Raw genomic sequence first — 12,500 nt, 5'->3', positions numbered from 1 at the left:
GTAGAGCTGAACTGGTTATCACACTGGTGTGGTGTTGAGCCTCTCGTCTGTCTGCAGCTCCGTCCAGTTTCCTGTTGTTCAGTCAGAAGAGCTCCATCAGTCGGATGGTTCTGGGTGAACAGAGTCCCGACATGATCCTGCCCATCCACGTGATGAGGAACCTGAAGGCCATCAGCTTCGACCCTCTGATGCGCTTCATCTACTGGATCGACGGCAAGCAGAGCATCCGCAAGGCCAAGGACGACGGATCTCAGGTACTCCACGTGGTCCTTCAGCGCCCTGAGCTGGAGATGTTAGATGGGGTTGTAACGCAGATGTTTCCTGCCGTGTGTCCACCAGGCGGCGACGGTGGTGTCCCCGGGTCCCACTCAGCCTCTCAAACAGCCCCACGATCTGAGCGTGGATGCCTACAGCCGTACGGTGTACTGGACCTGTGAAAGCACCAACACCATCAACGTTCACAGGATGGAGGGCCATGCGGTCGGGGAGGTTCTGAAGGACGAGGTGGACAAACCCAGAGCCATCGTCGTCAACGCTGAGAAAGGGTGAGAGATCCGCCGATTTTAAAGGTTGTGAGGGTGAGGGATCTATTGGATGTTGATCTGATGGTGTGTGTGAGGGTGAGGGATCTGTTAGATGTTGATCTGATGGTGTGTGTTAGGGTGAGGGATCTATTAGATGTGGATCTGATGGTGTGTGTGTGAGGGTGAGGGATCTATTAGATGTTGATCTGATGGTGCGTGTGAGGGTGAGGGATCTATTAGATGTTGATCTGATGGTGTGTGTGAGGGTGAGGGATCTATTAGATGTGGATCTGATGGTGCGTGTGAGGGTGAGGGATCTATTAGATGTTGATCTGATGGTGCGGGTGAGGGGTCTATTAGATGTGGATCTGATGGTGTGTGTGAGGGTGAGGGATCTATTGGATGTGGATCTGATGGTGCGTGTGAGGGTGAGGGATCTATTGGATGTGGATCTGATGGTGCGTGTGAGGGTGAGGGATCTATTGGATGTGGATCTGATGGTGTGTGTGAGGGTGAGGGATCTATTAGATGTTGATCTGATGGTGCGTGTGAGGGTGAGGGATCTGTTAGATGTGGATCTGATGGTGCGTGTGAGGGTGAGGGATCTATTAGATGTGGATCTGATGGTGTGTGTGAGGGTGAGGGATCTATTAGATGTTGATCTGATGGTGCGTGTGAGGGTGAGGGATCTATTAGATGTGGATCTGATGGTGCGTGTGAGGGTGAGGGATCTGTTAGATGTGGATCTGATGGTGCGTGTGAGGGTGAGGGATCTATTAGATGTGGATCTGATGGTGTGTGTGAGGGTGAGGGATCTGTTAGATGTGGATCTGATGGTGCGTGTGAGGGTGAGGGATCTATTAGATGTGGATCTGATGGTGCGTGTGAGGGTGAGGGATCTATTAGATGTGGATCTGATGGTGCGTGTGAGGGATCTATTAGATGTGGATCTGATGGTGCGTGTGAGGGTGAGGGATCTATTAGATGTGGATCTGATGGTGTGTGTGAGGGTGAGGGATCTGTTAGATGTGGATCTGATGGTGCGTGTGAGGGATCTGTTAGATGTGGATCTGATGGTGCGTGTGAGGGTGAGGGATCTATTAGATGTGGATCTGATGGTGCGTGTGAGGGATCTATTAGATGTGGATCTGATGGTGTGTGTGAGGGTGAGGGATCTGTTAGATGTGGATCTGATGGTGCGTGTGAGGGATCTGTTAGATGTGGATCTGATGGTGCGTGTGAGGGTGAGGGATCTATTAGATGTGGATCTGATGGTGCGTGTGAGGGTGAGGGATCTATTAGATGTGGATCTGATGGTGCGTGTGAGGGATCTATTAGATGTGGATCTGATGGTGCGTGTGAGGGTGAGGGATCTATTAGATGTGGATCTGATGGTGTGTGTGAGGGTGAGGGATCTGTTAGATGTGGATCTGATGGTGCGTGTGAGGGATCTGTTAGATGTGGATCTGATGGTGCGTGTGAGGGTGAGGGATCTATTGGATGTGGATCTGATGGTGCGTGTGAGGGTGAGGGATCTGTTAGATGTGGATCTGATGGTGCGTGTGAGGGATCTGTTAGATGTGGATCTGATGGTGCGTGTGAGGGTGAGGGATCTATTAGATGTGGATCTGATGGTGCGTGTGAGGGTGAGGGATCTATTGGATGTGGATCTGATGGTGCGTGTGAGGGTGAGGGATCTATTGGATGTGGATCTGATGGTGCGTGTGAGGGTGAGGGATCTGTTAGATGTGGATCTGATGGTGCGTGTGAGCGATCTGTTAGATGTGGATCTGATGGAGGTTGAATGCAGCAGATCTGATCAGCATAAAGACCTAAGGGACCTTTAATCAGGACCAGATCAAAGGAGTGTTTCAGATGTCTTCTGGAGTCCAGGTCTCAGTGGGTCAGAGCTGTAGCATGTTTAGCTGCTGGTGGAGTTTCTTCCTGAAGGTCTGATGAAGGTATCTCAGGATTTATGGATGATGGAGTCCGTGTTCAGTAGAGGCGGCGTCTCCTGTATCACTCTAATCATCCTCTGGATTAGGACATGAATTAGAATCCAGACCTGGCAGTGGTATAAAGAGCAGAAACGTGCTGCTGGTACGGGACGTTCCTGGAGAACCAGCGCTGGAGAATCACTAACAGATGCAGATGAACATTTCCCACGTAGGTGCTGCCAAAAAACCACGTGGGTGCTGCACGGCTTCGGGCTCTTGGGTTTCAGTGGGTTTGATCCTTGGCTCCGTGAGCCTGTAATGAATCGAGAGAACATGATCTTCTCATGTTGGTGTCCTCCAGCCTTCCAGAGATGCCCCCTGTCTACGAGTGGATCTGTAGGGGACATTGAATCTGGGGACTGTTTCCATGAGGTGCCAAGTCTTAACGGAGATCAGCTTTGGACCCACAGCGACTGTGGTCAGTTGGAAGCGGTCAAGTCGTTTGGTCCTGTGCCATCTGGAATCACTTAAAGAATCCAACTCACCTTCTGCATGTTTTTGGAGGTCGGTGGACTCAATACCCACAGACATCAATGTAGGCATAATAGAGAACATGCAAAACTCCCTACAGTGATCAGAAGTTAGGATGGTTAGGATTAAACGCTGTCTTTTTTCCAGTTCCCCTCCTGGCAGAGAAGGGTCACAGGCTAGCACCCACCTCCTGAGCATATGCTGCTCTCCCGGTTTAGTCATGTCCGGTTCCCTGTTGTCACATCTGAAGCCGCTTCTTTACACAAGCATCTCGCCGACCGTCACCAAACTTCTGAAGCACAGAACGTAGTGTAACTGCGGCGCTAGGTGGCGCTATAACGTGGACTGGTCCCATACTCACAGACTGGGCCACTATGGGCTCATTCATGTATGTTTCATCAGGATGTTGTCGGTGTTTCCCCACAGCTACATGTACTTCACCACGCTGCAGGACCGCTCGGCTAAGATCGAGGGGGCGTCTCTGGACGGCACGGAGCGCGAGTCTCTGTTCACCACCGGTCTGATTCGCCCCGTGGCCCTGGCGCTGGATAATAAACTGGGGAAGCTCTTCTGGGTGGACGCCGATCTGAAGCGCATCGAGAGCAGCGACCTGTCCGGTGAGTCGCTAAACGCCCTCGACGTCTCGTCCTGATGGGTATTAAAATACTGAAAATAATAAAACAGTACTTGTCTGTGAGCAACAACAGCTCGGCTCCTTAGGAACTGCTCATCAGGGCTTTTAAGCTCCCACACAAGCTCATGCTGACCAATCACAACAGCACGCGTCGAGTGCTGGTGTAAAGCAGTGGTCCCCGACCGCCGGGCCGCGGGTCATTTGTTACCAAGTCGCACAGAAAGAATAAATCATTAGAGACGCTACAAGAGCAATTACATTTCCAACACATAATGGGTGTTATTGTCTCCACTCACCACTAGGTGGGAGCAGCGTCACGTTTCATCCAAAAAAGCTCAGGATTCACACTGATTTTCCATTCTATAGTTATTCTGTATCAAATCCTCACACCCATACCTGTCCGTGAAATTATATCTTATATGAAACCGGTCCGTGGTGCAAAAAAAAGGTTGGGGACTGCTGATGTAAAGCACACTGTCTTAGGACCCTTGGTCAACTAGAAGCATCATCTAGATGAGAGGTGGGCAATTAAATTTTCCAAGGGAGGGCCGGACCAATAAGGTGAACTTAATTCTGCTCAATATTAATTTGATCTCTTTATTTACATTTACATTTTCAGCATTTAGCGTCGACGTCTTCATCCAAAGCGACTTGCATTACAGTCACACTATACAGTCTGAGCAATTGAGGGTTAAGGGCCTTGCTCAAGGGCCCAAAAGCAGCAACCTGGCAGTGGAGGGCCTTGAACCAGCGACCTTGTATTTACTAGTCCAGTGCATTAAGCACTACAACTGCCCACTCTTTATGAGAAGCAGTAAATTGTGCAGTTCTAATAAGCTGTTAATGTTTTAATGTGTTTAAATGTTAACAATCAGAAAATTAGAAGTAGGCAGAGAAAAAACATCAGCATTATTTTACTTTTTAAACAAATAAAAAGCAAAAAAAAAAAAAAAAATGTGAACAAATGTGCAGGTTTTTAAACTATTTAGTTTTGAGTGTAATTACCACATTTGTTTTTCAGTCCTTTGTTATTGTTGGATATTCTGTTTAAAATCACAGAGCTGCTCCTGACTGCTTCAGTTCTGGACGTGTTCAACTATAAAGCTATAAAACTATCAAATAAAAAGTCCTTGTTGCTTTTGCAGTTTAGTTAGTGAAGCTTCAGGTGTGACGCTGTGCATCGTTCATGTTCTTGTATTACTCTGTTTAGTACCGCGATTTAGAGCCTAAATTCTGATCCTTAACCAGCGTTACACCCGACTTCAGTAAATAAACACTTCAGAAGTTCACGTCTTGTTAAAAACTCCACCGTCAGTCACACTCGGTTCTGTTCGCATTACGGTGAAGCTGATACACTCGCACACACGTAAATTTAAAGACACGGCGCTCCCGTCAAAATCGATCCTGTTATATTGCATGTTTGATGTGCATTTATTTACGTCTGATTTTTAATTGCCTCGAACCTCATGCGGGCCGGTTAGGGATGTGGCCCGCGGGCCGTACAATGCCCAGGTCTGATCTAGACTGATTAATAGCACTTAACCAGTAGTCGGTCTAGGTTTGGTATGCCAGGAGAGTTGCTAGGTTACGGTCACCGTGCTTGCTGTGAAGTTTGGTGGAGGGTGAAACTGGTGATCTGGTACCGTTTTCTGCCAACAGTTTGGGGAAGACACTTCACACTGCAAAGGTTTGGTGAGCAGTATACAGCACACAGTCTAAGCAATTGAGAGTTAAAGGCCTTGCTCAAGAGCCCAACAGCACTGTCTGCAGTGGTGGGGTTTGAACTAACAACCTTCTGATTACTAGTCCAGTGCCTTAACCGCTAGGCTACAACTGCATACTGCCTAATTAGACCGAAAGTACTAGGCACGGTGCCCGTGGGATGAATTGGAAATCCGACTGTACCCGACCTCCTTTATTCATGTAGACATTTTTACTAACTGCTTTATCATGGTCAGGGTCTTGCTGGGTCCAGGGCCACTCGGAGCACCGGTGCATTACAGAGCAGCACATACTCACATACATTTAGAGCTGCAAATCCACCTTCTGCATGCTTGTGGGAGGCAGGAGGAGAACCCACACGGACACGGTGAGAACTCACAGGTTGAACTCACAGTGCCGGCTTAATGCCCTTGTAGCTCAGTGGAAGTAAATCCCTGCAGTCGTGTTCCGATTAGGTAGCGAGTTGAAAAGTATCAGAAGCCAGAGTGTCAAAAGTATCGGGACGCCCCTTCTAACGACTGATTTCATTGCATATAAGGGAATTACATGCTGCTGACACAGAAACAACAGTTTAGGGAAGGCCCCTGTGTACTGAAGTCTCTCTCTTCGTAAACCAGGAGCCAATCGGATCGTCCTCCAGGACTCCAACATCCTGCAGCCGATGGGTCTGACCATACTGGCCGATCACCTGTACTGGATCGATAAGCAGCAGCAGATGATCGAGAGGGTGGACAAACGCAGCGGGGACAAGAGGACCAGGATCCAGGGACGTATTCAATCACTGACTGGGATTCACGCCGTGGAGCTGATGGAGCCGGAGGAGTTCGGTAAGATCTCGCCCCACATCCAGGAGCTTCAGTCCCACAATACATCAGGTTCATGTTCCGTAAGATGGTCACCGCCACTGAAACGCTGGCTTCCTATTGGCTGGCAGGTGTGATACGACCTGAATTCCGAAAAAAGATGGGACACGATCTGTGTTTGACGTCTTTTTAAACAAAAAACACATAAACGCGTAACGACCTATCTCTCCTCAGCATCCCATCCATGTTACCGTGACAACGGAGGATGCTCACATATCTGCATTGCCAAAGGAGACGGGACGCCGCGATGCTCGTGTCCGATGCACCTGGTGCTGCTGCAGAACCTGCTGAGCTGCGGAGGTGTGTGATCTCACGTCAGAACATCACACACACACACACACACACATATCTATTCATTTTTTTTAATTCAAAAATAATAATTTGAAATTATTTGCCTTTCATAATATTTTAGATTTTTTTCTTTGATTAAATAATAATTGTAATAAATTTAATATTTCTTTTTATAAATTAACATTTCTATATTTTTTATACATGTACATATTTTTTGCTTTAAATTTTAAAATGTTTTTAATTTAAATACGTTTTTTATTAAATAAGTGTTTTATTGTATAAATATTTTCTTCTATAAATATATTTTTCCTTTTATAAAAATATTTTTATTTTCTTTTTATTTTTATGAAATGATCATTTGTTTTTTTTTTGTTATATAATAAATAATCTTGATGATTTTCTTTACACGTAAAGAACAAACACACCGTTTATTAATTCGTGGTCACATGACACTCACACTTGGGTCTTTGGTTCAGTGTCTATAACCCAAAAATAAACAAAACATTAGTGAGCTGAACTGTGACCCCTTCACTCCTGTTATTATCATTACTGAGTGTTTAACCCAGTGGGCCATGCTGGTACTGCACTTAGATCTTTATTATTTTAAAATGATTAATTGTTTAATTATTATACCTAAATACCATCTATTATTATAAAAAATACAGCACAGTTAACAACTTATACATGACTGCTGATGAAAGGAGCTCAAGTTTAAAAGCAAAACTGAACAAAAATATTGAAATAAATGGGAAGAATAACAGCATCCTTCCCTTTTCTCCCCAATTTAGTCATTTCCTGTTCTCTATTGCAATTCCTCTGCTGCCTGCATTACTCCTACGCTGGCCAAGGAGGGTCACAGACTAGCACCTGCTTTCTTTGACACGTGCACAGACGCTGGGCGTACACAAACAGTGGAATGAACTACTTTATCATAATATACTATTATACCTGCATACACTCTGTGACCAAAAACACCTTCTGTTTGACCCCAAAGCTGTTTGGTAAAGGGACTGAGGTCAGGACTGTGTGCAGGCCGCTTCAGTTCCTCCACACCAAACCCATCGAGTGACGTTGTTATGGATCTCACATTGTGTAGAGTGACACAGTCATGCCTGAGCAGATAAGGGCCTTCCCCAAACTGTACCACAAAGCTGAAAGCATATTGTTTGCTTAATGCAGCTGTTAGTACGCTGTGTGTTTCTGAGCGGTGTCGATTTGACCTCTGGCTTGTTTCTGTTCCTCAGAGCCTCCGACCTGCTCGGGCGATCAGTTCACGTGTGCCACCGGCGACATCGACTGCATCCCCATGGCGTGGCGCTGTGACGGCATCGCCGAGTGTGCGGACCACAGCGACGAGATGAACTGCCCCGTGTGTTCGGATCTGCAGTTCCAGTGTGACAAGGGTCAGTGTGTGGACGCACAGCTGCGCTGCAACGGAGAGCCCGACTGCGCAGACGGATCCGACGAGCAGGACTGCAACAGTACGTTTAGCGTTCAATATAGAACGTCATTTAGTCATCTCCGATTCCTCATTGCAGTTCAGGCTCAGAGATGAATTGCCGTCCAGTCTGGGGTGTGTTACTGCATTGTGCCCAGTGTCGTTTCTGGGAAAATCTGACCCACTTCGACCTTGACCAGGATAAAGCAATTTTAGAACATTAAAATGAAGTAAAAAATATATATTTATATTTTATGAAAAAATTTATTTTAAAATTGTCTATAATAAGATGAACATCCTTCAATTTTCTCCCTTTTATATTTTTTCTTTGATAAAATAATCATTTATTTTGTGTTATTTGTTAACATAATCTTTTAAATTTAGTATAAACTTAAATTTATTTTAAACATAATATTTAAATTTTATTATAAACATAATATTAAAATTTTAGTATAAACATTTTTGTATTTTTGTAAAATAATTGTAATTTTTTTTTTACATTTTATAAATAATATTTTATTGTACAACTAAGATAATATTATAATATTTAAAAAATATATTTTATAAATGATATAATTTTTTTTTCCTTTTAAAAATTATATATTTATGCTTTTTAAAATAAAATAATTATGCTATTGTTTTTTCCTGTTATAAAGTACATTTTTGGTTTTTGTTTTTTTTAGGTAAAATAATAATTCTTTTATAAAATAGCCTTTTTTTTTTATTTATTTTTTTTATAAAAGATATTTTTATATAAAATAATATTTAGAATGATTTCCTTTAATCCTGTTCCTCTGTGATCAACAGTTATCTGTAAATATTCATAAATTTAATATCATTTATAAAAAAAATTACATTCTTTAACACGTGCTGAAATGAACCGTTTGTGGCTTTACTGTTACAATAAGAAGTAAGACGTGTGAGATGTCACAGCTCGCTTTTTAATGTGTGTGTGTGTGTGTGTGTGTGTGCAGCGATCTGCATGCCTAATCAGTTCCGCTGCAGCAATAATAAATGCGTCCTGAAGAAACAGCAGTGTGATTCGTACCCCGACTGTGTGGACGGTTCAGACGAGCTCTTCTGTGGTGAGGAACCTTCACAGCTTCACTTTTATTTATTTATTATAATCCAGCTGATAGAATAAACGTTCCTCCACTTTTACTAAACGTTTAATATAAACGATGAATTATTGATAGTTTTGAACCTGGTGTCTGTTCCTCGTCAGATTTCCCGCTGTCCCCCACAGACCAGCGCCACACCAACACCATCGGCCCGGTGATCGGGATCATCCTGTCGGTCTTCGTCCTGGGTGGGATGTGTTTCGTGTGCCAGCGTGTGGTGTGTCGGCACTATAAAGGACCTAACGGAGGCTTTCCTCATGATTACATCAGCGGGACCCCCCACGTCCCCCTCAACTTCATCAGTCCCAACAACACCCAGCACAACAACTGTACAGGTACACACACACACTTGTCTCACTACTGTCTTCCAAACTTCATGTGAGAAATCTCAGTCAGTTCAAAAGAACTTTTCTTATCGCAGGAATTCAAATATTTCAGGTCTTTTACCGTCTACTGTACATGATATTGTAAACAGATTCTTACAGTCTGTAGAGCTCTTAGTCTGTGTAAGGCAGGACCGGATACCACTGTTAAATTTGAGCCCTCAGGCGGCACTGCGTAAGAAACTGTTATGCCGCTGTGCTACATATAGCGATATGGGTGTGGGAGCGCTTCAGAAAACCATTGTTACTTAACACAGTCCACCGCTGCATCAAGAAACACAACCTGAAACTCTATAACACAAAGAGAAAGTCGCACATCACTTCTATACAGAAACAACGGCAAGGTTTTTGGGCCTGAGCTCATCTCAGATGGACCGAAAGACAGTGGACACATGCTGTGGTCAGATGAGTCCACGGTTCAGCTTGTTTTTGGGACAAAGTGGACACAGAGGCGTGGACACAAATGTCTTTTTTTTGACGTATCGCGCGCGCGTGTGTGTGTGTGTGTGTGTGTGTGTGTGTGTGCAGGTATCTCGTGTGGGAAGTCCATCATGAGCTCAGTGAGTCTGATGGGCAGCAGCAGCAGTGGAGCTCCTCTGTACGACAGGAACCACGTCACAGGAGCTTCGTCCAGCAGCTCGTCCTCCACAAAAGCTGCTTTCTACCCTCAGGTACTGAATATCGTGTATACGTCATATATAAAGCGCTGGAGCCTGAAGTATGTGGACGCCTGATCAAAACCACAGGCACGTTGCTCCTCCTTGCGTCAATAACAGTGTCCACTCCTCTGGCAGAGTGTGTCTGGAAATTCCGTGAAATTTACTGTCGTTGTTCCAGTTCAACATTTTCTCTGTGCAGCTTCCGGGTCGTGGAGCTCTGAAAAGTTCCAAACATCCCATAGAGCCCCGTTCATTTCCACCACTTATCAAGCATTTCAGCTGTATGTTGCTATGTTTAAAAGAAATAATGAATTTAATGTCATTAATATACTTAATACTGTTATTGTTTAGCATTTGCTCAGCACTAAATGTTACATGTTTATCTTAATTAATAGGTATAACTGAATTTAACTCAGTCAGTTAAGCTAAATTAATGACACACGAGTCTTTTCACCTAAAGTTGATTAATCAAGAGTCTTGTGACAGAAATGATCATAAAACATTAGAGTCATATTAAATCATTCTACTTTTACTTTCATACTTAAGTACATTTGAAGGTAAATTTAGTTTAGTACTTTAGTGGAGGTAAAGAGTATTTTTATTTTTACTAACTCAACTACATGGTTTGTGTACCTTGTCCACCACTTACATTAGACAAAACGAACGTGTGCATATTCATAATGAATTCATTCATGTATTACATGTAGGAATGAATGATTAATCACTCATGAAATAAGAGATGAATGAAGCTATGTCATGTACCTGCACTATAATGTTAAATGTACGGTGGTGTGTTTATCAATCTGTTCATTCAGTGCAGGTAAACCTTATAAATCCAGCCACATGGCTTAGTGTTTAACCAAAATTATTATTATTATTATTATGAATCCTCAGGAAAGTAAAGGGAGATTAGTTTATGCAAAAAACAAAACATAAAAACTCTTTAATCTCTGTACTGTATATCGTCTCTATACTTAATGATATTGCATTATGTAATGTATGCTAATATAATGTACTGTGTGTTAACAAGTCAATCTTCCACTTTATATACCAAACTGACATTAAAGCAGATGCAGTAAATGTAAACGCAGGTGAAAATACCCAGAAATGGTACAAATGTTTATTATTTATGGTTTAATATGTCATTCACTGCTGCCGGTCCCATATGAGAACGTGACAGCGCCGGGTTTGTTTGGAACTATTGGAGGGTCACGTGAACCACGTGGCCGCGTGGCGGCGAGATCAAGGAGTGTCGCGACTCTCTCTATCTCTCTACGGCTCTGGTCTGCGCTATGTCGGCCACTTATTTTATTTTCCGTTACGTTTTCTGTTTGTTCCTCTTTAGCCACAGGGTCATGTTGCTGTGGTTAAGTATTCGGCCAGCTGGGTCTGTTTACAGTTCCAGGAGGCGCGGGGCTACATTTTACCAAGCACTATGTGGTTTGGGATGTAGCACCTAGTATCGAATCCAAGGGTGCCATCTAGTGGTTGCATAGTTAACAGTGAGTAGAATCCTGGTCCGGAAAAAAGTCCAGAATGAAACGAGCACGTTTAAGAGTGAATTTGTTTTGTGTGTGTGTGTGTGTGCAGATCCTGAATCCTCCTCCATCACCAGCTACAGATCGTTCTCTCTACAACACTGAGGCCTTTTACTCATCCAACAGCCCGTCCACCACCAGATCTTACAGGTACACACACACACACACAGGTGAAACACACACGATTGAAAGATGCTTAAAAATTACTGTAAGTTGTAGCCTAGTGGTAAAGGTACTGGACTAGCAATCAGAAGATCGCTGGTTCAAGCCCCACCACTGCCAGGTTGCTGCTGTTGGGCCCTTGAGCAAGGCCCTTGACCCTCAATTGCTCTGTATTGACTGTGTACTGTACTGTGAGTCTGGATATCTACGCCATGTGCGCCAGCAAATAGGCCCGCATCCCGAACCGCCTGCTGCGTATCGATACACTATATGTGCAAAAGTATTGGGACGCCCCTTCAAATGATTACATTTGTGTGTTTCAGGAGAAACAATTCAATGAAACACATGCTTCCAACTTCGCAGCAACAGTTTAAGGAAGGCCCTTTTCTGTTCTGGCTTGACTATGCCCCTGTGCACAAAGCAAGCTCTATAAAGACACGCCCTGACCTCAGCCCCACTCAGCAGCTCTGGAATTAAATCAGTGCTTGTCATCTTTCGACTGCACGGGCACAAATTCCTGCAGACAAGTCTCGTGAGAAGCTTCTCAGAGGAGCGGCTGTTGTTCAGCAGGCTGAGAAGATCTCACAGAGGGTCAGTCTGGTTTAATACATCTGACGAGCTCACGGCCAGGCGTCCAGATACTTTTGGTCATACAGTGTATGTTCAAGTAGTGAATGTGCTGTTTATGCCAAATTCT

The 12,500-nt window shown here is 44.1% G+C and overlaps 1 protein-coding gene across 1 annotated transcript in view; it reads left to right on the top strand.

Annotated features, from left to right (window-relative positions):
- Positions 1-12,500, top strand: part of LOC134319242 (low-density lipoprotein receptor-related protein 5-like) — a 53,817-nt gene that overhangs the window by 33,866 nt on the left and 7,451 nt on the right. Inside the window, exons 6-15 of the mRNA XM_063000301.1 lie at positions 58-254; positions 340-545; positions 3,419-3,609; positions 5,966-6,175; positions 6,386-6,511; positions 7,747-7,983; positions 8,915-9,025; positions 9,166-9,396; positions 9,973-10,115; positions 11,694-11,791. Of these exons, the coding sequence (XP_062856371.1) occupies positions 58-254; positions 340-545; positions 3,419-3,609; positions 5,966-6,175; positions 6,386-6,511; positions 7,747-7,983; positions 8,915-9,025; positions 9,166-9,396; positions 9,973-10,115; positions 11,694-11,791 (1,750 nt within the window). The remainder of the gene's footprint in view (positions 1-57; positions 255-339; positions 546-3,418; positions 3,610-5,965; positions 6,176-6,385; positions 6,512-7,746; positions 7,984-8,914; positions 9,026-9,165; positions 9,397-9,972; positions 10,116-11,693; positions 11,792-12,500) is intronic.

Source organism: Trichomycterus rosablanca, chromosome 8 (assembly GCF_030014385.1).
Source record: "Trichomycterus rosablanca isolate fTriRos1 chromosome 8, fTriRos1.hap1, whole genome shotgun sequence".
NCBI lineage: Eukaryota > Metazoa > Chordata > Actinopteri > Siluriformes > Trichomycteridae > Trichomycterus > Trichomycterus rosablanca.
This window is presented reverse-complemented; position numbering and strand designations above follow the sequence as displayed.